This window comes from Anarhichas minor, unplaced genomic scaffold (assembly GCF_050575085.1).
Source record: "Anarhichas minor isolate MPS153535 unplaced genomic scaffold, ASM5057508v1 ptg000035l, whole genome shotgun sequence".
Classification (NCBI taxonomy): domain Eukaryota; kingdom Metazoa; phylum Chordata; class Actinopteri; order Perciformes; family Anarhichadidae; genus Anarhichas; species Anarhichas minor.
Genome location: NW_027466481.1, coordinates 3,314,989 through 3,342,948, shown reverse-complemented (window position 1 = coordinate 3,342,948; position 27,960 = coordinate 3,314,989). Strand labels below are relative to the sequence as shown.

Here is a 27,960-nt window from a genome sequence, read left to right as displayed (position 1 = left end):
TCAGCCAGGCACCCAGCTCTGGTTGCTATGAGCTTGCTGTGGACCAGTCAGACCGCTCATTCCCATCCCCATGGTCACACCCATGCCCATACCCATGCCGATGCCCACCCCCTGGGCTAGGGAGCAGTCAAAGTTAAAGTCCATCTCCTCCCCAGAGTCCATAATATCATGGAGGAGGATGGACTCCACATCGCAGTCCAAGCTACCGTGGAACATGTCAATGTCCAGGTCAGCTGGTAGTCTCTCATGGGGTTGAGGTTGGTGATAGCCATGGTAGTTGCTACCAATGCTACCATTCCCCATCCCCTGGCCATGGTGGTATGGTCCGTTTGTCATGCCTTGGTGTTGTGGATCGGGGTAGTGGTTGTGACGGGGGTGTGGAGTGGTGGCCACATGGCAAGAGTCCTGGGGTATGCCGAGCATACCTGCTGGGTTTGGAGGAAGGGTGGTGGAGGCGGGGAGGTGGGCATGTGATGGGGGGCTGTACAGGTAGGGAGCTTTGTGGTTGTAGGTCTGCAGCTGATTGCCGTTGCCACGTGGGATGAGGGCCACAGCCCGGGGCGGTGTGTGGTTATGGCTCTGGCTGAGGGTGTGACCGTTGTGAGCGAGGCCGTGAGGTGAGTTGTGGTTGTGGTTGGTGACATTGTTGTGATTATGACTACTTGTATGGCTGTGAGTTCTGTTATGGCTGTGAGCTGAGCTGTGACTATGAGGTCCATTGTGGCTGTGGCCATTAAGGTGGCCAGGGTGGTGGCTGTGATGGTTGGAGCCTGCTCCGTTACTAGCTTGCCCCATCATAGGATGGCTTTCCCTCTCCTGTCCCAGCATCATGTCCTTGGAACAGTATTGCTGCCTAACTGGACCGCCTGTAAGCAGACTCTGCAGGGCATTGGTGCTGGAGTACGCCCGCATGGTTCCAGAGAAACTTGCTGGCTTGTTCTCCTGAATGGTCTGCATGGGTGAGTGGTGGCGCAGCATCCCCATGCCTGTTGCACCATAGACGCCTGCACCATAGGGACTCTGCCCCTTCACTCCAGAGCTGTAGTGGTAGACAGGGGTTTGGTGCTTATGTCTGCCAACTGCTGGATGCTGCTGGTGTTGCTGCTGCGGTGGGTGATGGTGATGATAACTATCCTCTATCAGCTGCTCATCCAGGCTGATAGCACCAGTCAGGTTAGCCAGCTGAGGCAGCTGCTCAAGGGGAGGACAGAGATTCCCTGCCCCCCTGGATGGAGAGTGGGCACTGGTCGGTGAGGGGTAGAGGTGGGGGGAGGTGGAACAGGACAGGCCACCTTCCTCTGGTTCCTCTGGCTCTCCCTCTGCGAGGATGGGGGACAGACGACCACTAAGTGTGGAGGCTGATGAACTAGCCCTGGAATGGAGGTCTGTCCAAGCATCAAACTCTCCTTCTGTCCCAGATGCCCCTCCAGCTCCTGGGAGGCCTTTCTGTGGTGGGCTGCTTTGGTCGGGGGAACCCTGGAGCCCAACCACAAGAGACCCTGCTCCTATCCCAGGACGGCCAACCCTCTTGCCTCTGACGCGGCCTTTGCTTTTTAGGTATTTGGTGCTGTTGTCCATGGAGACTGCTCTCCGGCGGGGGGACTTGCCCATCTTCCCTCCATCTGGGTTCAGCATCCACCAAGAACTCTTCCCTGTTCCCTCATTCTGCACCCTGATAAAGCGTGTGTGGAGCGATAGGTTGTGTCGGATGGAGTTCTGCAGAGAGATCAGAGAGACACACGGTGAGTAAGAGATCAAAATAAATTGTAATACATACATCACATCACTTCTAATTTGTACACAAACTGCTTTTCTAAGGTGAACACTGTAAATTAGAGAAATTTGCATAAGATTCATATAAAATGTTCCAAAAGAAAATGAGAATATTACATCAAATGTAAAAATCAACAATGCAGACAAACCTACCCATAAATCATTTAGTCTATACATGATCAGCCACAAAGAAAATGTGCCAAATTATAACGTTGCTTCCACGTCTGTTATTAGATATACAAAACACACAGAAGTAGAGGCACAACAGTCAATGCAATCAGTGTCAACCAAATTCAAAAAAATTGAGAGCACATTCAAAAACCCAAACATGTTCGAAGGACAGCTACAGCTGGCACAGAGCACGACACTGTCAGCCTCGACCAACCTGGAACGACCTGAGACTCGGTCTCGAGACACTTTCCTTATGCACGTCAATCCTCCCACTTTCATTTCCATCAATCCATCTGTCCTCCTCCACTTCTGCTTTCAGCCGGGCTGATGTAAGCTGCGGTGGTTGGGCGTACTGTATGTTTGAAGTCGGTGCCAGTCTGGCTTAGCGCCAGCGCTGTCTCTTTCGCTCTCGTAGCTTGAATGGGAGGATGTATTGGAAGATTGAGCCGGGAGCAAGGGAGGCTAATGGATGTATCCCACCCTCCGACATCTACCTTCACTGCCTATCTCCCTCTCCCTCCCTTGTTCTGTCTTTATCACGCTCCCTCTCTCTCTTGTCACGGAGTGCTACATATTTTGTATTTTTCTTATTTCACACACACTTCTTTGCACACAACAGTCAATTTCCACTTCTTTCAATCTCTGTGCCTTCAATTATACAGTGTGTCACCAATTACTTTCCCATTATCTTCTACACGGGCATGTACAGTCACTGACTCAGTAATTCATAGGATATAGGTTCTTTTTATTCTCATTTTACTATCATTTATCTCACGGAGTTTGTGAATGCTGAAGGTTCCTGGTGTGCAACAGAGTCTGTCGTTGCTGTTCTGCTCTTTGTTGTGCGTGAGGCATTTTGACGTTCACGCAGGAGAATATCAAATCAAAAGCACCTCCTGTGGTTGACGAATATACTGGGACAACAGATTGTTTCAGATCGAGGGGTACTCACAATTCCACCATCTCCATTATGTTGTGGATTATTTGTATTCACACTGAATTGCACTGCAGGGAAACAAATAAATCAAATTGCGGCGGAGAACACATAAATGGGAGACGAACAGAATTCAGGTGATCTGTGAATGCCTCTTTGGGTTATCTCGCTGTGACACCTCTGGCATTGGGTAACTATGGCAACCGGGTAAACGTGCAACAGCAGAACTATATCATATTGTGGTTAGAGTCTAGAGAGTGAGGGAGGGAGAGTGGGGGATGGGGGAAAGGATGCAAGAGGAGGCGGTTGTTTGATGCTGCTGCTCCAACACTAAACAGTCTTTCATCTCAGCAGTGCAGGTCCGCAGGGGATGCCCGCTCCCTGCTTCTGACGGCTTCTCTACGTGCCGTGCCAACTCCCCGTCTCACCCTGGCTGGATCATCCACCTATCATACCACTCCAAATCATCCACATCAAGTCCCGCGCATGCCTGAATTAAAACATATGTAAGCTTTCATGGCATTCCACCACGGCCGGTTGCAAATGGGGCATCTTTCAGAGAGCTGAACCACTTCATGAGGCAACTCTGTGTGACCTGTCAAATCGCAATTTATCCCCGTATGAGGGAAGAGCAGCCCCATTGAACTTGGAGGGATTTGTCATCATCCCAAACCCTCTTTATCTGATGAATCCACCTGCTAGAGAGATTTGAGAGATTTCGGACGGTGGTCAGCAATGGCATCATCATCATCACTAGCTGCTGGCTTCCTGTCGTGTAGTTTTCCACCACATGTTTTTCTCCGTCATCCTGTTTGTGTAGTTTAGAATCGAAGAATAGCTCAGGTTGCAGGTGGTTCCACTGTGGGTGTGGTGCTGTCCGCCTGCTGTTCCCTGAGTCTGAGTCAGGGGCAATTTGGCCAGCCTATGGCCATCACGCCCCCGAAACAAGCAGTCACTGCTAATCCCCCTCCATCCCCGAGTAATCCCAGACAATCCTGGGCTAATCCCAAGTTGATTCAGGGGCACTCCCAGCTGGGTGTCTCACACAGAGCCATGCTAGGTCACCACGAACACAGCAGGCAGCCCGGATATGCTATGATCCAATAGTAATACAGCATAAGGGAAGTTTGAGATGTGGGAAATAGGAACACTATAAACCCCTTAAAGGATGTAGTGTTAAACTATTCCTGATGTTTGTGCATTTTACTAGATTTTTAAGGCAGTGCAGCGATGTTGACCGCATTTTTAATGCCGCCATTGATTCAACTACCTTTACTCTGTGCTCTGTCCTTGAGGGTTGGCTTTGCCACATTTCTACCCCTACGGGTTGTATAGAATAAAATTGAAAACTTTATTATGTATTAAATATTCATAAAATGGAAATTCTCTTTCAGCCCCCCGGCTTGCTGGGGCAGATGGATGAAGTCCACAGAAACATACAATGACAGTGAGGAACACACACATCACACGCCTGGGTCCGGGAAGCTGCTTCCTATTCAAATCATACCCCTTTAATACAATGGGCCTCGTGGAGAGGGCTCTAAATAATGAATGAACCCGTGGCTGGGCTTATGCAGAGAGATGCACTGCCTGGTCCCATAATACTGAAAAGAACAGACTGTCATAAGTAGTGGCGTGACCTCTTTGTTTTGTTATCAGGGACATCTATCCTCATCCTCAGCCTACAAACACAACTCAATCAGGCTGAAAGGGGTTAATTTGGACATAAAGTAAAAGAGGATAAGGGTAAGAGTTTATGGACCAATCAAAGCGAATTAAGGTGAACAAGGTTATACTGGATGCAGGAAAACAATCAGCTTGGGTTCAACTCTCATTAAGGCCTAAAAATCCTAATAGCTGATTTAGATATTTAGACAATAGATAGCAAGCCGCAGAACAGCCCTCTTTGTCCTCAGATTAAAAGCTTTGGTTCTTTTTGAGCAAATCTGACATGTTAACACCTATTTCCACAACACACAGGTTGCAGTTAGAGTTTTTTTTTTTAACTGGCTTAAGGAAGGAGATATAGAAATTGTCTTGTGTGAATCTGGTCAGACAGATTATTGCTAAATATTTGTTGATGAGCAGAAACTGGTTCCTTGAATTCATCCATCATGATTCTCTTGAAGAACCATTCATTTGGCTCTCGGAAAACTGAAAATACCAATTAATTGTTCTCCTGTTCTCTCTCCCTTCTTCAATGCAAACTGGCTTTGATTCAGGGACTGGAGAGGTCCATTTAGTGTTGGGAATCAATAAAGTTGAATGGCTATCAGTGCTGAGGCTTAGCACACATCGAGGTCTGACTAACTATTCAATCCACCTGCATCATGAGACCAATATCGGTGCTCAATATGCCATATACCCACAACAATGTCTAACTGCCACAGGCTTGTCAGTTAAGTGAATGTGCCCACTTGTACAAATTGGCTTGGCGCCCAACGCATCCCTCTGTTGTCAGTCAGGCGTTAGCATTGAGTATCTGAGTATGGGGGCAGGGGATGTTATGTTGGGCCCAATGGTTCATCTGGGATAACCCAAATGACTGGCATGGGGGCAGCTGTGCCGGGGGGTACAGCAGGAGTTGGAGGGGCCTGGGGGTAGAGGGTGGGAATACAGAGGTACCACAAGGGGCCCCTCCGCGTCACACAAAGGGATGCCCACTCGCCCCATCCCCCTCCATCGGAGCCCACTCAGGGGTTTTCCCGCTTACACACCAACACACATGCTCACACACAGAGGGACGAGGAAACGGGTCAAACGGTTTATAGGACCCATCTTGTGGCGAATGTGCACTCATTCAAACAGAACTGAGTGACGAACTAAGGACTGTGAGTGGGGTCTGGGAACCAGCAAAAAGAAACCACTCACCCGATTCAAACAACCTTAAGGGTGAAGCAGCGTGGTGCGCTTGCCCAGCTAAGAACACAGCAGCTGTTCTTGTAGTGGCACCGAGCAAAGCCGTTTGCCACACTCGACTGGTATTACCAAACCATTTCATGCAGAATGGAGCCATTATGTATTGTCAAAGGGTATCCCTCTATGGTGCACATTCATTTGATAAGCCTAAATCAAGGGGGAGTTACAGAAGCACTAACTGTGTTTATTGTGATGCTGTTTTTGCCTGTGCAGAAGGCAGGAGGGATCAGGGGGAGGGGAGGTTTCAACACAAGCAGTTTTGTTCAGCACAGGAATGAGTTTTGTCAGCTAAGCCTGTCTCCAGGCTATTGGTGGAAATTAGCGCCGGCTAAATATTCGCTTTCCATGATTGATGTCACGGCTCGCGTTGTCCCTTTGAAGGGAAATAAAGAATTTAGAGCCATGTGGATTAATAGGGACAGGGTTGGGGGAATTTTATGTGTCTGAGGGGGACTTGAAGAGGGACTGAAGGGCCTAATGGCTGCACAGATATGGCACAATGCAGCTGAGACGATATGGTGTATCAGGGAGTGAGAGAAGACAAGTGAGACTATGACAGTGAGTACAAGAAAGAAAATTGGAAATAGTTTGTATGTGCGTATGTCTGTAAGAGAGAGAGATAGAGCGTGTGCAAGAGAGAAAGAGAGAGATGGAGCTATTTGCCTGAGAAGCCCAGAGTCAGATGATTAAAATCCCTTTAGGAGGCTTCTTTAAGAGAGACAGATGGGCAGACAGGCCTGTTTTTGGAATGCAATCAAATTGAAAAGATTAAACAGGAGTCTCTTTTATTAGGAGGTGAGAAACAGTTACTTCTCTGCCACATGCCATCATCGCCTCCACAGCAGTGGTCACGACTGCATTGGCATGCGAGGCACATTGCAGCCCTTGTTGGGGAAGAAATAAACCTGGGATTAGGAAATGCATATCTCACTGTATCACTGTGGGGTCCCTGAGGATTGGCAGCATTTTTAATTTCATGAATAAATACGATTTACAGGTAAGAGTCGAAAACTTTCTTCTAGAATTATTATAGAAAAAGCTAAAGTGAGTCAGAGTAACTCAAGGATATTTCACCAATAGCTGTCCTATTGAATACAGAATTTTCACTTAATCCTAACGCCAAATCTGAACAGGTACAATTCAAATGTGCATTCCCTCGGCTGCCACTGTACTTGAAAAGACTGCGTTTGCACAGTAGAGTGATTCAAGCACTGTGAAAGGTGCTCGGTATTCGACCCTATTATTCCACAACACTGCAGGAGTGCCATTTATAAAAAGGCTTAAAATGGAAAGCAAGTGTGTGGTAGTGTCTGGTAGCCTCAGATCAGGAAGTGGCTGTGGAGAGGGGTGTAATGGAGTTGGTAGGGGATTCCTGCCTGACTGTGCACTAATTGCATCCAATCGCTGGCGAGCCATCAGCCGTGCCCAGCCTGGCGCCAAGGGAAGGGTTGGCATCGGGGTGGCAGGGTGTGGGATAGAGAAGGGCTGCCGCAGCTTTGCTGGGTAAAAATAGACGCGGACAGATTAGTAGAGCATCTGAGACCCGGACAGGGGATCGGAAAATCCGCTTGCCTGATGCCAGGGACAGCTGAGTGTTTCCGGTGGGCGCAAAGGGGACACAATCTGGGCACCATGTCTGACGCCCACGCACAAAACGGGGGAGCCTCAGAGTGGGTGTGAGCACATGAAGGAGCACGTGCCATAGGGTAGCATGGGTGTGGTTTTTCCACTGGGACCTGCAAGGTAGGCAGACCTTGCACCCTCCCACTGAGGATTCACACAACAGGTGTTTGGGCTGGGCCACCTGTGGGGCCGGCCGCCTGCTCCCACTTCACACCTCGACTAGCAAACTAACATTTTCCACTGGGCTTGCCATGCTTTTGTTAAAGACCAACACGTTTCTGGAGAGGCTTTTACAGCTCTTTTTACAAGATCTGCATGATATGCGTGCGTGCAAAAGTCAATCTGCATTTATGTAAGTGCCTGTGTGTCTATATTTGCGTATCAGTCTGTTTAATAGCCAACAGGCACAGTGTGGATTTGATTATACTGAAACCTCCCTTTGCTATATATATTTTTAAAAAAGCTGTTGGCCAACGACAGCATCGATGCAGACCCAGGCTTTTTTCACAATCGGCCTCGACATAATCTCATTCATAACAATGAGAATCTCATTTCCCACATTCTAAAGGTCAGTGCACACCTCTGATCGCACTTTAATAAACATCATTCTCAGCGTTTAATTTAATTTCAGCAGAGCAGGAAACTCATAGGCAGCCATGCAAAATTCATTGGATCGTCCCTTTAATTGCTTCACTTTCACAGTACAGAGAAGAATGACCGCAATCACGGTGAAGGAAAAGAAATTATGCACAAATACACAGAAACATAGGCACACATCTGCAGCGCGCGCGCACACACACACACACACACACACACACACACACAGAGAGAATAGATAAGTGCAGTCAGTCAAGTGCCAGTTTTGGTTAAATTTTAATAAAATAAGCTTCACAATTTCTGTTGAACCATCACCATGTAGTGGCTCCACATCTCTTTGTCATCACACATTTTAACTCTCACCTAAATTGGCAAACTGTACCGAACAACCACACATACATGCTCAGACACACGACACATGCACACAGTCAGTCACTCCGTCACACACGTACATTGCACACACACATGCCAACATGACACAAAGCCTGGCACACCGGGCACACTCATTACCGCAATGCCAAGCTACCAGTTGCTAAGGAGACCTGTGGGAGAGGGAGGGTTCCTTGTTGTTGCCATAGCAGCCGGCTTGCTCCCTGCCAACTCTCTCCCTCGGGGGAGAAACAAGGCAAGAGGTGGGGGGTGAAGTGGGTAGAGGTAGGGGGCAGCGGTTTAATAGCGCTATGAGGTGCAGGGGAACTTCATTAGCCGTCAGGGTGCGCCGCACCAACCACTGCTTCCCATGAATGCCTACCCACATGCAACACTTCAGCCTGCAGACTCCCACTTACTCACGCACAGCCCATAGACTCCCACTTATTCACACACCTTTACGGAGAAGATGGAAATGGCCATGCTCGGAATCAAAAGCAGGGAGTTGGAGGATGGGGGGTGGAGTGCATCTGTAGGGGGAGGGGTAAAAAGGGCAGAGGTGGGTGAAGAACAAAAAAGAGGTTGGGGGAACAAAGGACAGGGTCTTGAATATGGGGGCCCGCTTGAAAGAGTGGTACACTCTTTGGTAGTTAAAAGCTGTATGAAAGCAGTCTGAAACTGTGCCTCCTCCTAACCAACCTTGACCTTCAGTTACACCCACTATTCTTCAAACCATAGAATAGACCCGTTCAGCCAAACATACATACAGAGCATTGTTCATATGCTTTTTATGTATACAATGCAACTGCAGGACAAAGCACACAACTGCAAACATTCCTCCATATAGTGCGCGTACGGTTATTTAAGAACACACTGCAAGTTGTTTTACCAGTTGTGATCACAATTTTCTCTCATGCCATGTTAATTGTTTTTCACAAAATTAGCATTTTCTGATTGTTTTCTAAAAGTTTGCGGTGCACACTGAAATGTAGGGCCATTGTAGGTATAAAATTAATAAGAATTACAGAGCCGGAGAACGGGGGTTATATTCCGGAATTTTTTATTTTTTTAAAGAAGATCCTTTAAATCGGAAATGTACGAGAAAAAACCCAGATAGTGTCTGAGGTTGGAGTGGCAAATTTACAAGAAACTCACAAATTTGCCAAGATTATTATCCCCTACCCCAGCTCTATAATCTTTTTTTTTTTTTTTTTTTTTAACTGCAATGGCCCTAATACGCCATTGTAGAAATTTCAATGCATGAATAGAAAATACATCAGGTACACCGCCTAGTATCAGCAGGGTAACGCGCCGCTCAGCCACCTCAGACTGTGATCTTTTACTTTGTGTTTCCGTGTAGCCAAACACACACCACGATGTTGTCACAATGTGAATCTTTCAGTTTCGTAGTGACTTGATTGTTAATGATGGCTATAAACGCTAGCTGTTAACGGAGCTGTCGAAAACACTAATGTAAAATTGACAACTTATCAAGCTTCTGCAAACACAGCACAGGCGCCTCCTCTTCGCCTACAAATGTCCCTGTGATTAGAAGTTATATTAATGTGATTAAATCCTCAATGTGTGTAACTGGTTTTACAATTGAATTGTTTTCTATCATCTTAATGTGGCAGCCCAGAAATACCATTAGCCTTGGTTAATAGGTGGCGTTTATCAGTATTCCTCACAGTTTTCAGCAACAACAACATGCATGGGAATGAATAAGAATATATAATTAAGCTCTGTCCATATTACAGAACCAGCATTTAAAACTTTTTTTTTTAAATGCTGCTTTTTAAAAAAAAAAAAGAGATCAACTGTTGGTGCTCAAAAATGCTGCCTTAGTTTAGATTCATATGGAGAGAAAAAGACGCGTTTCAAAATGAATTCACGTTTGTGTGGACATGGCCTCTGAAGCAGGGTGCTTGTGAAATCAAGGAGAAGAGAGCTCAACTCCTGTCGGGTCAAAGTGAGTTCTGTATTCAGGAGCAGAGCTTCAAGTATTGACTGCCTGATAACCCATGATGCTCCTGGTTGCCTTAAATTCTGATACTTTCAAGTACCAGTGTACAATATGAACGAGGGAGAGTATCGATTCGGTCTGAATAGACTCCGATATACGGTAAAGAACACCACCCACCTAAACCTCTCCCACCCCGACCCAAGCTTGAACAACTTAATGTGAGCTCATAAGGAGAGAAAGGGAAGGAGAGTTAGAGAAAGACACCCCTGTCCAACTGAGAGGAAAGAGGAGATGAGGGGGACAAGAGAAGAAGGATTTACCCCTCCTACCTCCCACCTTCCCCCTCCTCTCTCCATTTCCTGAAACAAAAAGAGCCCAATTAAGTCAGTTTGAGTTAGGGTCTTGTGTGTGTGTGTGTGTGTGTGTGTGTGTGTGTGTGTGTGTGTGTGTGTGTGTGTGTGAGCAAAAATGTTTATCCAAATCATGAGTGTGTGTGCAATGAATGGAAATAGGGGGGCAACGTACTGTAAGTTGCAGAGACTGTCTGGGGGGAGGAAGGTTTGTTGGGGTTTGTGGGGGAGAAAAGGGATGGGTGAAGCACTCTCTCTCTCTCTCTACCTCTCTGTCTCTCGCTCTCTCTCTCTCTAGCCTAAGAGGGCCAAACTTGCTCTCAGCTCCTCGACGGGAGATGCTGAAATATTAATCGCCACGCTCCAGCCGCAGACTAGTGAACACAATCGCTTCAAACTCCCACCCTAATGAGTGTGTTCATGAATGGCTAATGTGCACAGATGGGGGGCTGATGACTGGATAGATCGCAACGGGGAGGTGAGGGAGAGGAGGAACGGAGGGAATGGGAGGGGGGGGGGGGGGGGATTTCGGCGGGGTGTGGTGGTGAGGGGGTGCAGAGGCGTGCCCTGACCTTTTAAGAGCCTCCTGAAAACTTAATTAAGACTGGCCCGGCGCTACTCTTCCTTTCTTTTACGCACTCTCCCACGCACACACACTGGCTCATGCTCGCATGCCTGCGCACACACACACAAACACACACACAAAAAAATCTCTATGATCCCTCATTCTCATCCTCTCTCCTCCTTGTGCATGCCGATTGTTTACCCCCTTTGCCCTTTGCAAACACCCCGCTGAGCTGATGCACACTAGATTTCTCGATATAAGACTTCAAAATGACTCACGCTGGCTTTTTATGAATATGTCAATGTCTTGGTCATGTTAGCGCACACACACACAGATCCTGGGATAAACAAAAGACACGAGTTTACATTAAAACTGCAGAGGTAGGTATGTCGCTCCTCGCCCCCTACGTGGATACATCTCAGAAAGAGGATGGAACAAATCCACAGGGCTCGGAAGAGCAAGGTGAAGAGCTCTTTTACCTGAAATGCCTTTTACCTCCACAGAGAAGTTAGAGTTACATGTCGCTGATGGGTTGAACTGAATCTTAACCAGCTTGCATCGCAGGGCGTGTAAAGGCCAAAGTGCCCTCTCAACTGGAGCTTGTTCTCCGGGAATGTTAATGCTTCACATGCATCTTTTATAGTTGAATCTGACCTGCTCGTTCACCCCTGCGATACATTTTGTCTCAGCGTCCCCATCATCAACTACTCTCCTCATCGTCATTTCAAGTCCTGACGTCAAGACACAATTTGATAACATGTGGAGAGCAACAGAAATGCGGGTTAGCGCGTCTTCTCAGGACTCTGCATTACCATAGAGGCCACCTACGGATTAGAGAGCATCCAGCTTGCAGACGCATATACAGACACACACACACACCGACATGCATACACTCACAGCATCTAATTAGAGTGAGATGCTGTGACCTAAATCCTAACCTCTCCTCGGCAGTCAGGATCGGAGCCTAGGCTCGGATCGGTTGGATTAGGGCGGAAAAACGGACGGTGCCTCACAGACCGAAGTACGGTAATGGACAGGGATTGGACAGAGGGGTAGTGATGGGAGTACGGCAAATTAGGAGACAACTACAACACCATCATGTCACTGCAGCTAAATGCAATGTGTGACTCCGATGTGCATCATGTAATATAATGCAGAACATTAGCAAACTGCAGGTTTTACTTGTTGGCTATCAAAAACATTGTTGATCAGAAAGGTGTGCTTCTAGCCACTACTGTAGTCAGGCATCACAGCAGTATTTCAGTTTTAAAAGTTAACCATGTCAATCTTTTGATTGTAGTAGTAGACTCCTACTAAATAACAATTTCTTACCGACAAATGCCACCTCAATAGAATGCTCTCATGCATTGGGGACTCAGCCACACAGACTGACTTAAAAACTCGCAGCACCACAAGCTGCTTTTCCTCCCCTTCTCCCCCGTTTCCTGCCTTGACTGCCAACACACTCTAGGCATAATGGAGGGAAACCAGTGGAGGTTCTGAGAGGGGAATTAACCTTTTAAAAGGGACTGCATTGGCAATGCTCACTGTGCTTTAAGAGGTTGAGTTCAAGATTTCACTCTGGTGTCAACAGGATACTTCAGTGCATTTATCACCCTTTGTCTAATTCCATCACATAAATTGCAAAATTATGTAGATTACATTTGCAGTATGTCGAGTCACTAATCTGCAACTTTGATGCCGTATCCGCAGAAACAACATGAAAAATATCTATGTAGCCGAGTATTTCTATGCAAACCATTGTGCATCTATAATAACTTCAAAATCGATTACCTTTTGTGTATTGCCTTCTCATTTTTTATTTTAAATGTTCGCTTTTCCAAATTCATTTGTCATCAAGCCCACAGGCCAAAAGACAGACTGGTGGGATCATTATTGAACTCGCTGTACCCTGTGATTACCTCGATGGCCCACCTCTATCAATCACAAACAAATTCCTGTAGACAGATGCAGCTGGATGGAAGCATATTTACAGTAAGTGTGTGACTGTGAGCAGGGTGATGGTCATATACCCACACACACACACACACACACACACATACATACATCTGTCAGCAGCTTTGCAAAAGCTGATACATGTATGTGAGAAAGTGCTACACCTTTGTATGTCTGTGTGTGTGTGTGTGTGTGTGTGTGTGTGTGTGTGTGTGTGTGTGTGTGTGTGTGTGTGTGTGTGTGTGTGTGTGTGTGTCACAGCACTCCTGTAAGGGGGGTGCAGCGTTTCCGCCTGAGTGCGACTGTCAGCGGGCATCACTCAGCCTGGCAGTGTGGCAGGACGCGAGGATCATTAGTGGACGCGGAGGGAGCGAGAGAGGGAGCAGAATGGAGGAGAGCAAAGGAGAAAAGGGGAGAGAGGGGCAGTGACTGTGTGAGTCGGGCATCACGTCTTAATATCCGTCTTGAGAGCATTACACACACAGCAGTGCACTTTCCTCTCAGTCACGCAATCGCCCCACCGCAAAGACCCCATCGTGGCCCCCTCCTCTGTCATTTCCTCCCCTCTGTCACCCTCCCTCCCTCCCTCCATCCATCTTACCCCCTTTCACCCTGCATCTCTGATTGACCCTCTCTGTCCCTCCCCATATCTCTCAAGCCGGGCCCTCACTTAAGCACGGTGCGTTGCAGCTTTTCATTTCCCCAGCTCCAGATTTATCCATCGTACTCCCCTTCTCCGCTCACATCCTTCTATTTCAGCCCATTGCTCCCATTTTCGCCCACTCTGCATCGCACAGATGCTCCTCTCCTTGCAGTAAGCATCATTGCAAGTTGACCTACTCTTAACCGCAGCAAGGTGAAACAACTGTTCTACACATGTGAGACATGGAGCTCTTTTCGCATCTTTTGCCTTCCTTCCACACTCCGTCTCAGCACTTCATCCCCTGCATGTTGTTCGTGCCAGCCCTTCAGCTTATTCACATGTACATTTACCCATCAATCCATCCATTTATCTGCGACTTTGTGTCAGTATGCTTCATGTCCATAGTCATTTGTGCACCACTCGGACATCAGCCTCTCTCTATTGTTCCCTTCACCAACTCCTTCTATTTAGTCAGAGTGATTGATCCCTCTGAGATCCGGCTATCCCTCAAGGGCTGTGACCTGCGCTGCTTAATACCCGAATCAACATGCCTGACATTTCACAAATGGAACAGCTTTGACAAAGCTAGCTTTGTTAGCACAAGTGCTAATTCTCCCCTAATTTGCTTACTCAGTAGGGTTCCAAGTTCAAGGATCCATCTGTTGGCTGTACTGTCGTAGCATTTATCACACACACCGATTAGGTCCACTGCGTAATATATTTGTCCCAGTGAAACATTTAAGAGCTTGGTTTTGGCACCTGCTGAGAGTGTAGTTTAGTATTATAGACCTGCTGATGACAACAGTACAGTCTGGCCAGATGCCAGCTCTGCTAAAATATTTTTGGATGGCGTGGAGTCAGAAATTAAACTAGCATGTGTGCATTTCCACACGTGACCGACCCCGTGCAACAGAGGACAGTGGGACAGATACAAGGACGAAACAACTGAAGCCTCCGTCTCTCGGAGACTTTTCTTAAAAGTGGTACATGGGCACAAGATGACCCTTGGTCTTTGGATGCTTGCATTAGGCTTTTGTCCCTATATCCTCTTCATTTTATGCACTAAACAATTCATATCTGAATTAGAATAAGCCATAGATTAAGCAATAATGAAAACAATCCTTTGTTGCAGCCTTATTAAAGTCTGACTCATGCTTTTATCCCCACAAGGGGATTTGGCAATTTCAACCAAATTACTGATCTTCACGGTCAAACAAGATGTAAAGCTCCCAACCACGCCAATCCCTGTCAATAAACACACATCCGACTACTAGTTTCCACTCTCTCATCATATCCAGGTAACATTGTTCACCTTTACAACACATCCTCTAGCTCGATGCTCTAACACACACTCTCACACACACACACACACACACACACTTCTCAAGAAGAACATCAAAGTTTAGCCCTGCATCTCTTTCTCTCTCAAATTCCCTTGCATGAATTACAACCCTTTCCTAATCACCATTCCAGATCTCACAGCCCTGGAAATGCACAAAGACAGCGCAACAAACACACGCGGCCTTGAACCCAGCGGCATCCCCTCGGCCGCCCCTCTTGCGTCTCCTTGGCACTCATCTAGATCTCTCCCCGGCCGGTCTTCAGGCACGGATCACTTGTAAGGATTTGAGAAAAGACTTCGCTAAGCTGATTGCTAAAGAGGAGGGGGCAAATTACCCTTGCACAACTGCGTAAAAACCTTCTTGGGTCATGATTTGCCTTATGTAATAGATTGTGTGTATGTGTATATGTATGTGTGTGGGTGTTCCCGAAATACCACTCCTCCCCGCCCCCCCGCAGCCCCTACCCCATGCCATTTACCCATTTTGCACTAATTGAGGGATCTTTTTTCGGAAGCTGTTATTGCACTCATTTAATTATTTATTTTGCCGGGAAGCAATCTGGTGGCTAGTGAAGGGATCGGGAGTGTGCGTGTGTTTGAGAAAACGGGCGGGAGAGACATAGCAGGACTAGGTCAGTGTAGCTTTTTGGGTAAATGTGTGTAAGGGCAGAGTTACTGTACGTCTGTGGGGCTTTGCATGTATCAACAGTATATAAGAAATGTACTGTTTTTGTGTGGCTATGTCTGCATGTGCTTGTGTGTTGCATCTCAGAGTGCATGGCTTTCTGAGTGCAATGGGAGTGCACTAATGGACGCACACTTGAGCTGAAAAGTGCCGAGTGGAGCTGAAGTGCAGCCAAGTCTGGCTTTCCAGTCCTGCTTGGATGCCCTATAATCTACTCTCTATTCTATCTCTCCTGTCTTTCCTTCTGCATTTTCCTCACTTGCCTCTCTCCTTGTCTTTCCATCTTTGTCTCTCTATCAATTTAATATTTTCATCCCCTCTTCATTGACTAAGCCGGCCGCCCCCGTCTCCCCCCAGTCTCCCTATTAAATCTCTTTATCCAGGTTCAGAGAATGAAGAGACGTGGATCAGCATCGTTGCTGGCTGGCCGCAGACTTTCCTTTTTATTTTTTTTCTTGGTTCCCTCCTCCCTGCTGTTCAGTGAAAAGCATGAAATAAGGGAAGACGACATGCAACCACCAGTAGTCTTGACCTTTATCAAGCTCTAACGCCTGAGGCCGGGTGAATGAGACATTAAGAAAATGACTGAGCATTATTAACCCCTACTTACTTAAACGCACACACGGTACACTGTCGGCTCTGAACAATGGCTCTGATTCCTGTTTCCTTGGCTGTCACTTTTCTGACACTTAAGGATTTGCTAACGACAAACGATCAAACTGGGAACAACACTTATGCGTTCTGCGTCACGTCACTTTAGAAAGAAAAGAATGGCACGACCGGTCCGGCCTGCCTGCTCCGATTGTTTAACTGATTGATCCCTTGTCGAGCTTCAGCTTCCCAGCACTCCCGTGAATGCCAAGTCCTGTTGAGAATTGATGCTTCATTATAAACCAACCGCACAAGTTCTTCAAATGATGCATCAGCGGCTGAGAGAAAGCTGGACCTGTGAGGGCCAGATGTTAACCCTGACGGCTGCAGTTCCAGCCAAGCTGTACTTCTAATGATATATCATTTCCCTGCTCTCTCTTCTTCTTCTTCTGTCTGCCCGTGTGCACGGTTGCGCGACTGGCGCATGTGCGTGTGTGGCCATCATTCTACTCCAGTCAATCAATGAGCAGAGACAATTCCCCGAGTGACATTTACGGAGAAGAAAGAGAGCCATTTATCACTTTAGTTTTGGGATAATAAAGGAATGACTGAATGAGCCAGTGTGTGTGTGTGTGTGTGTGTGTGTGTGTGTGTGTGTGTGTGTGTGTGTGTGTGTGTGTGTGTGTGTGAGAGAGAGAGCAGGCGAAAGGGAGAGAGAGCTAAAGATGAAAAGGGGATTTCAAAAGCACATGAAAGGAGCAGGAGAAATGAGCGAGGGAAGAGGGAAATGAATGATAAAAAGGCTACTTTGTGGGGAGGACTGAGAGTGTGAAATAGAACAAGTGAGGAGAGAAGAGAAGGCCGTGAGTGACTGACAGTGAAAAAGAGAGCACGAGAAAGAAGGGTATGAAGAAAAAAAAAAAAAAGCCTGGGGTGCGGAAAGAAAAAAGGCAGAGAGACAGAGGAGGGGATAGAAAAAGGCTCTCGGCACAGAGAGAAAAAACAAAGGAGAAAGAGGGGGAAGAGACGGAGATGAAAAAAATAAGGTCCAAGAGAAAAGGGGGAGAGGAGACAGAGCGAGGCAGACGTGCTGAGTTCATTCAGGGCTATGAGCAGACTCCGAGTTCAGACCTCACACGGTCCGCATACTAAACACCGGAGCCAGTGTCCTGACCCAGATTCAAGCCAGTGACATACAAATCCAATTGGGGGGGGAAGAATTTCACCCCCCTGTCTGACCATACCTCCCTTCAAAAGCACAAAAACACTCTTTCCCCCCCCCCACAACTCCAGCTGGTCTCACAGTCACCTCATAACCCAACAACCTCACCCCAATCCTGTCGGCTCCCCACACATATGCTGGCTCCCACGCAGATTTGCTCACACATGGGTTGTTTTACACAGACAAATGTACACGCCCAAGCAGAACCACACAAGGGATTTTTTGTTTTTTCCCCCAAGGTCAGTTTCCTCTTTTCAGCTCAGGTGAGCAAACATTACAGCTCAGCGGGGCGCTGCGCGAGTTACTGACCAGCCACTACCGGAGGTGACCTCCCAAGCTCCATCTATCAGACGCGGGCGCATGGCCCCACCGCAGCATATCCACCAGCATTAGAATAACAAGCTTTTTTTCTTGAACATAACTCTTGCTGCTCCTCCTCTCCACTGCCCTCCTTTTTTCTATCCACCTGCTCCGATCGCTCAACGTTAACTACATTTCCCTTTGTGAGCCGGCTCCCTCCATCACTTGCCCGGGACCGCCGAGCTCAGGTAAACTGATGGACGGCCCTCATACGCTCCCCTTTCCCCTTCCCACAATCCTTTGGCTCACGACAGGGGCTTGATGGACAGGCAGAGAGGAGCGAGAGACCCGGCACGTGGCTGTCAGGGAGGGTCCGGAGATGGAGCGTTGTGAAAGGCACCGTTTAGCTCGGTATATATCATCTCTTTCTCAGGGACAGGCATTGGCAATACGCGTGCACGTAAACACACACATTTACACACGTGCACTCGGCCATCAATCCCCTTGCATACAGGAAGAGATATCAGACGAAGAGAAAAATTGAATTAGGAAATATGGGCACCATGATTTGTGAGACGTTAGTTTTGAGGCCGGGAGAGAAATACAGCTTGGAGCGCACTCCATCTTACAGCGAGAGCAAAGAGAAAGAGGCATCTGTGTTGTTTATCTAAAGCCCCATCTAGTTACAATGGCTTGATTTGAAATATTCATATACATGTATGACAAGATCAGGCCCATTATGTTGCTCTCTCGGCAGGGATTCAGTGAATGGACTGAATGCAAACCCATCAGTCAGTGTAAATTATGAAGAAAAGATGCATTACATAAGCCTATAAATGGTCATGAAGAGGAGTGTTGTTGCAGCCGGATATCAATCATGGCAACACACGTTCTATAGTGTCATCAGTATGATAATATGCTATAGGCTATTTCAAGGATAAACTGGCCATTATAATATATCACAAACCATACAACCACAGCAAAACACATTAGGCTTTGTGTAGTGTGCATCATAATACGACATTATGTTTCAGATTGATCTGCAAATACACAACCGGTACTTCAGTCATAATGAACCATAAATCAGAAAAACTACAAGGGCTGCAACTAATGATTCTTTTTTTATCAATAAAGTTTTTTTTTTTTTTATATATATATATACAATTAATCGTTGACAAAATGTCCAAAAAAAAACTGTGAAGGAGCAGCATTCATATATATTCATATTATAATGATATTAGAACTTCACATCTGAACGCATTTATCTCTGAAAAATAACTGAAATGATTCATCAATTAACAAAATGGATCCCGGTTGATTTTCTGCTGATCAACTTATAATAAATCCACTTAATGTTTCAGCTCTGCAACCTACCACATCATCCCGCTGAGAGCGTCTCGGTTGGCCAACTAAACCAAACATTCCAGAGCGATGCCCAAACAGTGCCCAGGTCTGCATCTCATCAGAAATATATGAGGCACATCTTCAAGTATAAAGAAATAGCATGTTGGTACATTACGGCTATTACCGTGTTCGCTAACATGGAGTGGGCTAGCCTGGGGCCGTCTTGCTGTGATAGGGGTGAGTATTGGAGACGGAGCAGAACAGAGCGGAGCAGAGCAGGGCCTGTAGTTGTAGAGAGAAAAAAAAAAAGACGGAGAGAGTCGACCCAGCGTGACTACCGCCTGCCTGAGTGGAGCAGCCTGCCTGCAATTAAGGTGGAATCAGGGAGAAATCTGCGCTGCCTTGATAATGAGCCTCGTCTGAATTATTAACGAGAGCTGTTCCCCCGGGACCCGGGCTCCCACTGAGCCCATCAACCCCCCCAAACACACCCACATGCACACAGACACACACACACACACACTCACCCTCTAATGCAGGGAAAAGTGAGGGAAATGTAGTCATATACACACACACACACACACACACACGACAATCACACGTTATGCACATTGACACAGATGAGCAACAAGCATGCTGCTCCACACAGAGACCAACATTTCCAGCACCACGAGGGCTAACACGTTTCATTCACACGCTGAAGTGAATATCCAAAGCCATTTACAACATTTGCAATACAAAACCACGGTTCTCTGGGACAAAATAACTTCACGCACTGCCATCGGGTTGAAACTGACAGATTCTTCTCTGTATTAGAATAAGCTACATAACGCTTTACTGAGTAAAGAAGCCAAATATCTAACACAAACCTTTTTTGATGAGGTAATCCCTGTTTATTGCTTTACTGACCGAGCATGTGTAATAACAATGGGCATTTTCTTAACTGCATTACATTGAGAAACTGAGGTATTATATTTTTAAGAAGTAAGCCAGTCATTAGATGAGTCATTTACTGCCTATTAGTAATTTTTGGTAAGTATTTATGGTCATGAATGAAAAATGCTGAATTCTGAGAAGTCTGGGAGTAATATTACTATTAACTCAGCTGACAAAGATCTGCCAGCCCTCCCTCTAAACTAGCAGAATATAAGCAATACATAGACTGTTATTCGTTGGACTACAAGTCACAGAAGGTTCTGGTGGCAATAGGATCTGGCTGGAATGTGGGAATTGTGGCTGCATGCCGAAAGTCCACTGTGAGTCCAGACATATGGACCCCTCAACCGAAGAAGACCTCTTTCTTGTTCCCTCCCAAATGTCATAACCCTTTCCATATAAAAAGAGATGTGTTCTAATCACCCAGTGCTAGTGGAACACTCAAGGCTGCTGCCCCCCCCCCCCCCCCCCTCCCCCTTCCTCCCCATCAAATCTCCATGACATCAAACCTACACAGCCTCAGACAGAAACACACACCACATTCTGTCCCTGCAGCTGTGAACGGTTTTGCCAAAAAAAATCCGCGGGCACTCACCAAACAGAGCCACGCCTTCCATTTGAGCCAATCGCCGCGAGTCTGACAGGTTTCACAACAAATCAGACGGCAAAACAGCACCACAGAAAGTCGCTTACGCTCTCGGTCAGCCCCCTCCTCTCCCAAAAATGGTTCACCCCACCCAAGAACAGAGTGTTCCTCCATGGATGGTTCGAGGAGGCACAAGTGTGTTGTGTGTCTCGTGCAAATTTGTGTGTTCGTGTGTGCATGAGCCAGAGGGAATAGTGGTAACCATCACCCTAAATAGTGCAATGGGAAAATAATGCCGATTTCCCTTTGCTTCACTGTACTGTACTTTTCAGTTAATTTAGTTTGCCTAAACTGAAAAGAGTATTTAATATTCGGAGAAATGTCACCAAACGGCTGTAAAAATAAGAAATGAATAAGAAATAAATTGCGGCGCCATGGGTAATAGGCCAGAAATGCTTCAACAGCTGAAGTGCAGCTCAGCTGAGAAGAACATCCAAATTAGTTCATCCCTGTCGAATTGCGAACTTGACGGTCTCATCCCCTTGTATTCTGCTCCAAAAGACCCGGTAGCTGAGAGGAGTCGAGCTGGGGAAAATCCAGCATTGTTATCCTATTATCTCTGAGATAATGTGCGATATGAGATTTCTTTTAGACGAGAGGAGGCACACTGCTTAAGGCAGTCTGGATCACTGGCAGGAGACTGACGCCATAGCTCTCTTGAGAAAGACTCCTCACCTCAATTGGCCCTTGTACCAAAAACCACTAAGGGAGGGAAAAAAATGTATAGCATGTCTAATAGATGGATGGAGCGAAAGAGAAAGGCGGGGGAGATAAAAGAGGAGATAACATGGGTGTCTGCTAGATGGAGTGATGGGAGAGAGTGAAGTAATATCTAAAGGTAAAATTATATTGTTTTTCGTATTACTGTCTCCTGATTGCTGTCTCCCATATTTGAATGCGTGCCCATGCTTTGGTAATTTGCATGTACATTAATCATTTTCAGTGAGAAATGAACTGCCACACGGCTGCCTGACAGCTGCAGGGGAAAAAAAAAAAAAAGGCAGCGAGAAAAGGCAGCATCCTTCTTGGCGTCAGATACCCAACTCAACCCGAATGTTACTGCGTGAACCCAACCCGGCTCCGGCTGCATGGAGCCAAGGGGAGATGTAAGGTGCTCATAATCCTGCACCGTAAATCTGTCCAGCATGCATCATATGCTCTCATTTTCTGAGTGTGTAAATGTGTGTGCGCGCATGTGTATCTGTCGCACTCTCAAATTACTCTGCTCCCCTGAGCCAAGACGGAGGATAAAATATGAATCAGCTAAAGTCTAGGATAGTTTCCAGTCTCTCCAGACTCCCCAACCATCAACAGGCGAGACAAGCATGCATTCCCACACACACACACAACAGATATATGCAAGCTAATGCACACACACAGAAAGTTTCAAGTCTCTCCATTTCATGCTAAGCTTCTGGCAAACACACTCTCTGCTGCACATTTGACATTCATATCCCTCATATTTGACAAGTGTTTCTCTACTGCAGCTGCTGGAGCCCGTGCATAGTGACAGGATTACGAGAGCATGTCTGTCTCTTTACCTATAAATCAATTAGATAAAGTGATATGATCCAGCACTGTTATAAATACTAATGCCTGTGGAGACAGGGGTTGTGTGCCTTTACAGAAGATAAGACGATACATATAGCTAGAGAGACATCTTTCTTTCTCTCCTCTTCCTTTCCTCGCATGCAATTTGTCTTTCCTCTTCTCTGCCCTACAGTCGCTGTCACATTTCTCTTCTATCTTTCTGGTCCGTCTAATTTCTGTCATTAAAGGAAGCCCCGTGACCTTTTGCCCTGCTGGCCCTGCACACACCGCTACCTAAAGACCTTTTATAAATAATGGTCTAGTCTCTCTGGATTAAAGTGTCTGGGTGACTGCCTGGCACTCTAGCTGACCGGCTGCGCAAATGACTGCCCAAGCGTCGCAAAAAGCCTTGCAAACACATGCAGGGGAAACTATGTGTTGTCCATTAAAGCAGGCAGAAACAAATTCCGTAGATGCACTGTAGTTGCAATTGCATACACCCAAAACATAATGTGATGATACTTTAGAGGCATGCATCACCCATAACCTTCCACGCTGACATATACAATAAAGCAACCCCCGACTCCACCCTCAGCATAACAATGGCAGTATCTAACCCCTTTGGAGTTACTGAACTTCTCGGCACCTGCAGGGCAATCCCCACACCAAGTTGCCTGTAAACCCCACCATTAGAGGCATTATGAAGTCAAGTGCGGGACTACGCAGCATCCTCTGCAGAGACATGCTGTCAGACCAATCAGCGGGCCCAAACACACATGGCTATAGAAGTAGACAGCCCCTCCCCCCTTCACTAGCCCCCACAAAAGACACACACACAACACTATACCAACCCTGACGCTTTGTTCAAATTGACATGTGCTTCTCCCACGCACCAATGCAGTATGCATCCATATGCAGCCGTGGACATATAGATATAGATATAATTAGCCATAAAGACATAAAACACATCCATAAATACAGGGCTTCAGAAATGATCGCTAACTTTACAGCATCTTGCACGTTTCTACATTGGATCAGCTTAGTTAGTAACAGAACACTGGAAAATAAAGGCCACCGGGGTTGCCATTATTTGACGCTGCAGTAGTGGCGGCGGAAAGCGTAATCAGGTTCACAAGTGCACAATTCTGCGTCACGTCCCCTCAGTAAGGAGGCGATTAGGAAGCCATGATCTCAGAATACTGCAGCTTTCCAAGAAATCAGAAGCCATTAGGTATTTATAGGAGCTTAATGGCACTGTCCAGGTGAACTGGCTATCTAGCACCCATCATCAAGCCATCAACTAAACCCCCCCCCCCCCCCCACCCACTTACCTCCTACGCAAACTGACAAGCTATATCACTTCATTTCATCAGCAGCTTATCAACAATTATTTTGTTTAAACCGCCCCCCCCCCCCCCAAAAAAAAAACAGTCTGTTTTGCATCAAATGTTTTCGTGCGTGATACTGTTGAATGAGAGCATAATTGCCGGATATGATTGTAAAAATGACATGTATGAGAGTGCACCTGTGTTGAGGGAGGAGGTAGCGTGATTTGGGTTCCTGAGTTCATGGACTGAATCTGAACATGTGACCTAATATTAACCGTGTCAAACTTGGTCTTTCGAGCTGCCTTTACATGTAATGCTACGGTCAATCTCTTATAAAACATGTTTTATGTGTCCACACCAAAGCTTGTTTCATTCTATAACTACCTTAATGAAATACTTTGCATGTCAATTTCTATCACACTCCCAACACAAACAAATTGGGATGCTCATTTGATGAGCCATGGTTCACTTAAAAGTTGAACACATGTATTGCAAGAGCCAGGGTAGGCAGTTGCATCAGAAATTAGGGTTTTACTGTACATGCACACGAGTGAATATTTCCATATGCTGTAAGTTTGGTTCCTGTAAGTGAGCTACATGTGACTCCTAAGTGTATGTTTACAATAACGTTCTGTCTCCGACAAAAACCAGGTCAGCCCTGTTACTGACATTATGGCTGCCTGCTTTAAACGACTTACCTAATGCCCGGTCATTACCTGGAATGGGCCCCATGTCTCGCCTGTGGCCTGAAACAGCCCTGGACCTCAGACTGCCACTGTAACCCCCCCTCCCCTCCTAATTTGCAGTTTCATAAATAGCAGCCTAGGACTTTAGCGCTAAAGATAAAGAGGCCCCGTGGTTGCAGACTCTTGGTGCTAATGAAACAAAGTTCACCTGGAGACACACCTTATCAGAGTTCACTTTAAATGGGACAGGCTTTAGGTGTCAGTCTGGTGCTCGTGATTAAGGCTCAACTCTGAGCGGTAACAGAGTTTGTGTTACGCAACAGCAATACAGCAAGTTTTGACAACGGACTGGAAGGCAAAACTATGAATGCATGTTGTTGGACACATGCCAGTATTTTGGTTTTGGTTTTAATGATATGAATGACACGCCTTGATAGTTCTCGGTGGGTAGAAATGCAGGTGAGGCTGCCAATAATTCTATATATTTAGTATTTAATGGGATATCTTAGCAATCAGCATTAACAGCCTATTCAATAATGGGTTTATGCTGGAAAACATGTTTGGCTATAGCAAATGTGAAGTCCTGTTTAGTGGTCTTGATTTAATAAAAGAAAAAGAAAAAACTGCAGGATTCCGATGACTGAAAATGCCTTTCGCAAAGAGCCATCATACTGTACAGCCTCTAACTTCTCACACATTGGAAATAAGTATTTTTAGATTCAACTTAAAAGGTCTCCGCTCAGCACAGGTGCACCATGAGGACAAGCACTGCTGCCCTGCTGATCTCCCTGTCCTCAGATGGCCGTAATGAATAGGAACATGTAGAGGCTGATAACATGGGCAGATGTCCAGGATGTTTCTCTCGGCTCTCAGCCAGACAGGCAGCGGTGGTGGACTGTGGTCAGTAGCGAACACCCGTCTGAATATTTACATCGTGGACAGCTGACCTGTGATCTCCAACTACAAGTGTCCCTCTGCTGATGCGTTTTTAAACTGATAAGTAGAAAGTGTGTGCCGCTATTTGCATGAAAATGCATTGGATAGTTGATTATATTTAACCGACTCATTTACTCGCAGCAGATATAGAAATATATCATTAACCATTGTGGTGCTGCTCCTGGTGAAAGGATTGCATGCTCCACTACGGACCCTGTTGCCCATCATGAGCTGCTCTGGGATGAGCAAAGCCTGTTACACAGACACACGCACACACAATGCAAGTGACTACACTCCAGTCTATTACATTCTGCCATCAATGATCTATTAGAATGACTGACGGCTGTAATGAACTAAGACAAGATAACGCATGGCACCATTCATGCGTAACCGATACGGAATCCCATAGTGACATGTGTATGGCACGAGGGGTGAAAAAACATGGTATAATGGGTTAGCGAATAGGAGTAATACTCGCTATTATCACTCTGTGATTAACACGTCAAACGCCCAACAGGCGTTTTATCCCTTACCTTCCAGCCAGCAGAGCTGTTACTGTCGCCCTTATCCTTGAAGTAGGGCACATAGCGGACCATCCAGTCGTATATCTGTGACAGCGTGAGTCTCTTTTCTGCGGTGCTCTCAATGGCGCGGGTAATGAGATCCGCGTAGGACTGGTTCCCCCACGCGTTCCGCCGCGAGGATTTGGCTTTGCGCAGCGGTCCGGTCACATCGAGCGCCGCGCCAGCCAGGCATGGGTGCGTCGCGCCCGTGGGTGCCGGGGCGCCGGCTGGATGCTTCAGCTCTCCCGGCGTTCCGCCCACGAGCCCCGCTATGCAAGCCGGGACGTCCTCTGGTTCCACCTTGATGTTGGCCAGTGGAAGACCCACGCTGACCTCGTGTACACCGGGGAAATCCTCCGGGCATGGCAGCGGCCAGGTGCACGAGCGAGGCCGGCTCTGCGGCTCGAAATCCGAATCAACCTGATGAGCGTCCAATTCGTCGTCCTCCATCATCAACATTTACCCTCCCGTCGAAAAGGGAATTAATCAAACGAAGAGCAAGGGAGGGAAATACCTCCACGACCCCAATATCCAACTGTCCTCAGTGTCACTTCACGTTGAAATTCGCCTCGTAATATTGCTGTTAAGCTTCCAGTCTGAATCAATAAGAAGCAATTCAACTGAGTAAAAGGATCATGGTGAATACGAGCAAAAATCACAGCCTCGCGTGTAGAGATAAGAGAAGTAATAAAAGTAACAATAATTTTTCGTCCATTTTACCTGGAGTAAAATAATCAAACGGCGATAAAGACGCTTCTCATTCAACAGTCCACATCACCTCAAGGCAGTCAATCTCAAGCGCGTGTCAGAGCCAGTCATTGGGGGCTCTTCTCAATCCAGTTGCAGCAACAGATGATAATTCAGATAAGGAGCATATTTGCAAAGCAGTCGTCGATAAATCCTCCAGAAGACAACAGGAAAGGAACGAGGAAAGAAGGGGGAGAAATCACCAGAGCTGCGTTGAGAGCATCCACTGAGGCGATAATGCGTGATTACCGTGAATTATTAAATCTTCCAGTCTGCACGGATTAAGCTGGCAGCGGCACATTCAAATCCATTCAGCCTGAACAGCACCCAACTGTCTGCAATTATAATGAAGAGGCGTGCGCATGTGACGAATCGATAAATTCCCAGTCTGAAAAATAGAAAGAAAGAAAGAAAGAAAGAAAGAAAAAAAGAATATAGTCCAGCGATCAAATGTTGTAGGCTATCCACTTGTCAGGTTGATAAAATAGTCTTTTATCACACCTTCCTCTCGCTCCCCTCTATCCCCCCTTGCCTTCTCTCACTCTCTCAGATCCCACACATGTTCTCATTTGCTTACAACTCGTTCCGTCGATGTGAACCGAGGATGACGCGCCGGCGCTCTAGTGGAGATGCTGCCAATTGGAGTGCGCTCACGAAATCAATACTCTCCGAACATGATTACAGCGAAACCCCGAACTCCCTCTTTCTCCCTCACTCTCTGTCTCCACCTATCTCACCATCATCTGTGATATGAACGGCGGGAGCAAACCCCAAATTCTTAATGGAAACTCTGCATAACGATCTCTCTGGCAGAGCGTCACACGGCGCTTTGTGTGCCAGCCTCCGCGTCCAGCGGGGATAAAACAAGACAATGTGTAAATTACACAGGGGGATTTTCCGGCACACTCTTTTTTTTTTTTTTTTTTGGTCTTTTAAAAATATAGTGCCCGGTCTGTCTTTGTGCGTAGCAAATTGTCCAGCGCAACGTGTGCAGCGTCCAATTGCCCTTCAGGGAGAACTCGCGGTGCGCAAGAGGTTTCACCTCTGATGATTATTTGCGGGCTATACCTCAGCCAGTGTAATTTTCTATGGCGATTAGACCGATTTAGTCCAGATTAGGAGAGATTAGGAAACTCTAGATTTTAATCCGGGAGTAGCGAGTTGAAATGGTTTTTTTTTTCCAGAGGCCAGATTGAAAGATCATCTCTGCTCCGCACTCCATCCAAAGTCAGGAGGCATAC

At 46.6% G+C, this 27,960-nt stretch overlaps 1 protein-coding gene across 1 annotated transcript; it reads right to left on the bottom strand.

Moving 5' to 3' along the window:
• On the bottom strand, positions 1 to 27,423 carry LOC142965779 (forkhead box protein O6-like). Its single transcript, XM_076106861.1, has 2 exons — positions 25,943 to 27,423; positions 1 to 1,716 (listed from the first exon to the last, which is right to left on the bottom strand). The coding sequence occupies exons 1-2, from the start codon at positions 26,429 to 26,431 to the stop codon at positions 1 to 3; spliced, it is 2,205 nt and encodes a 734-aa protein (XP_075962976.1). The 5' UTR covers positions 26,432 to 27,423.
• Positions 27,424 to 27,960: the final 537 nt, after the last annotated feature.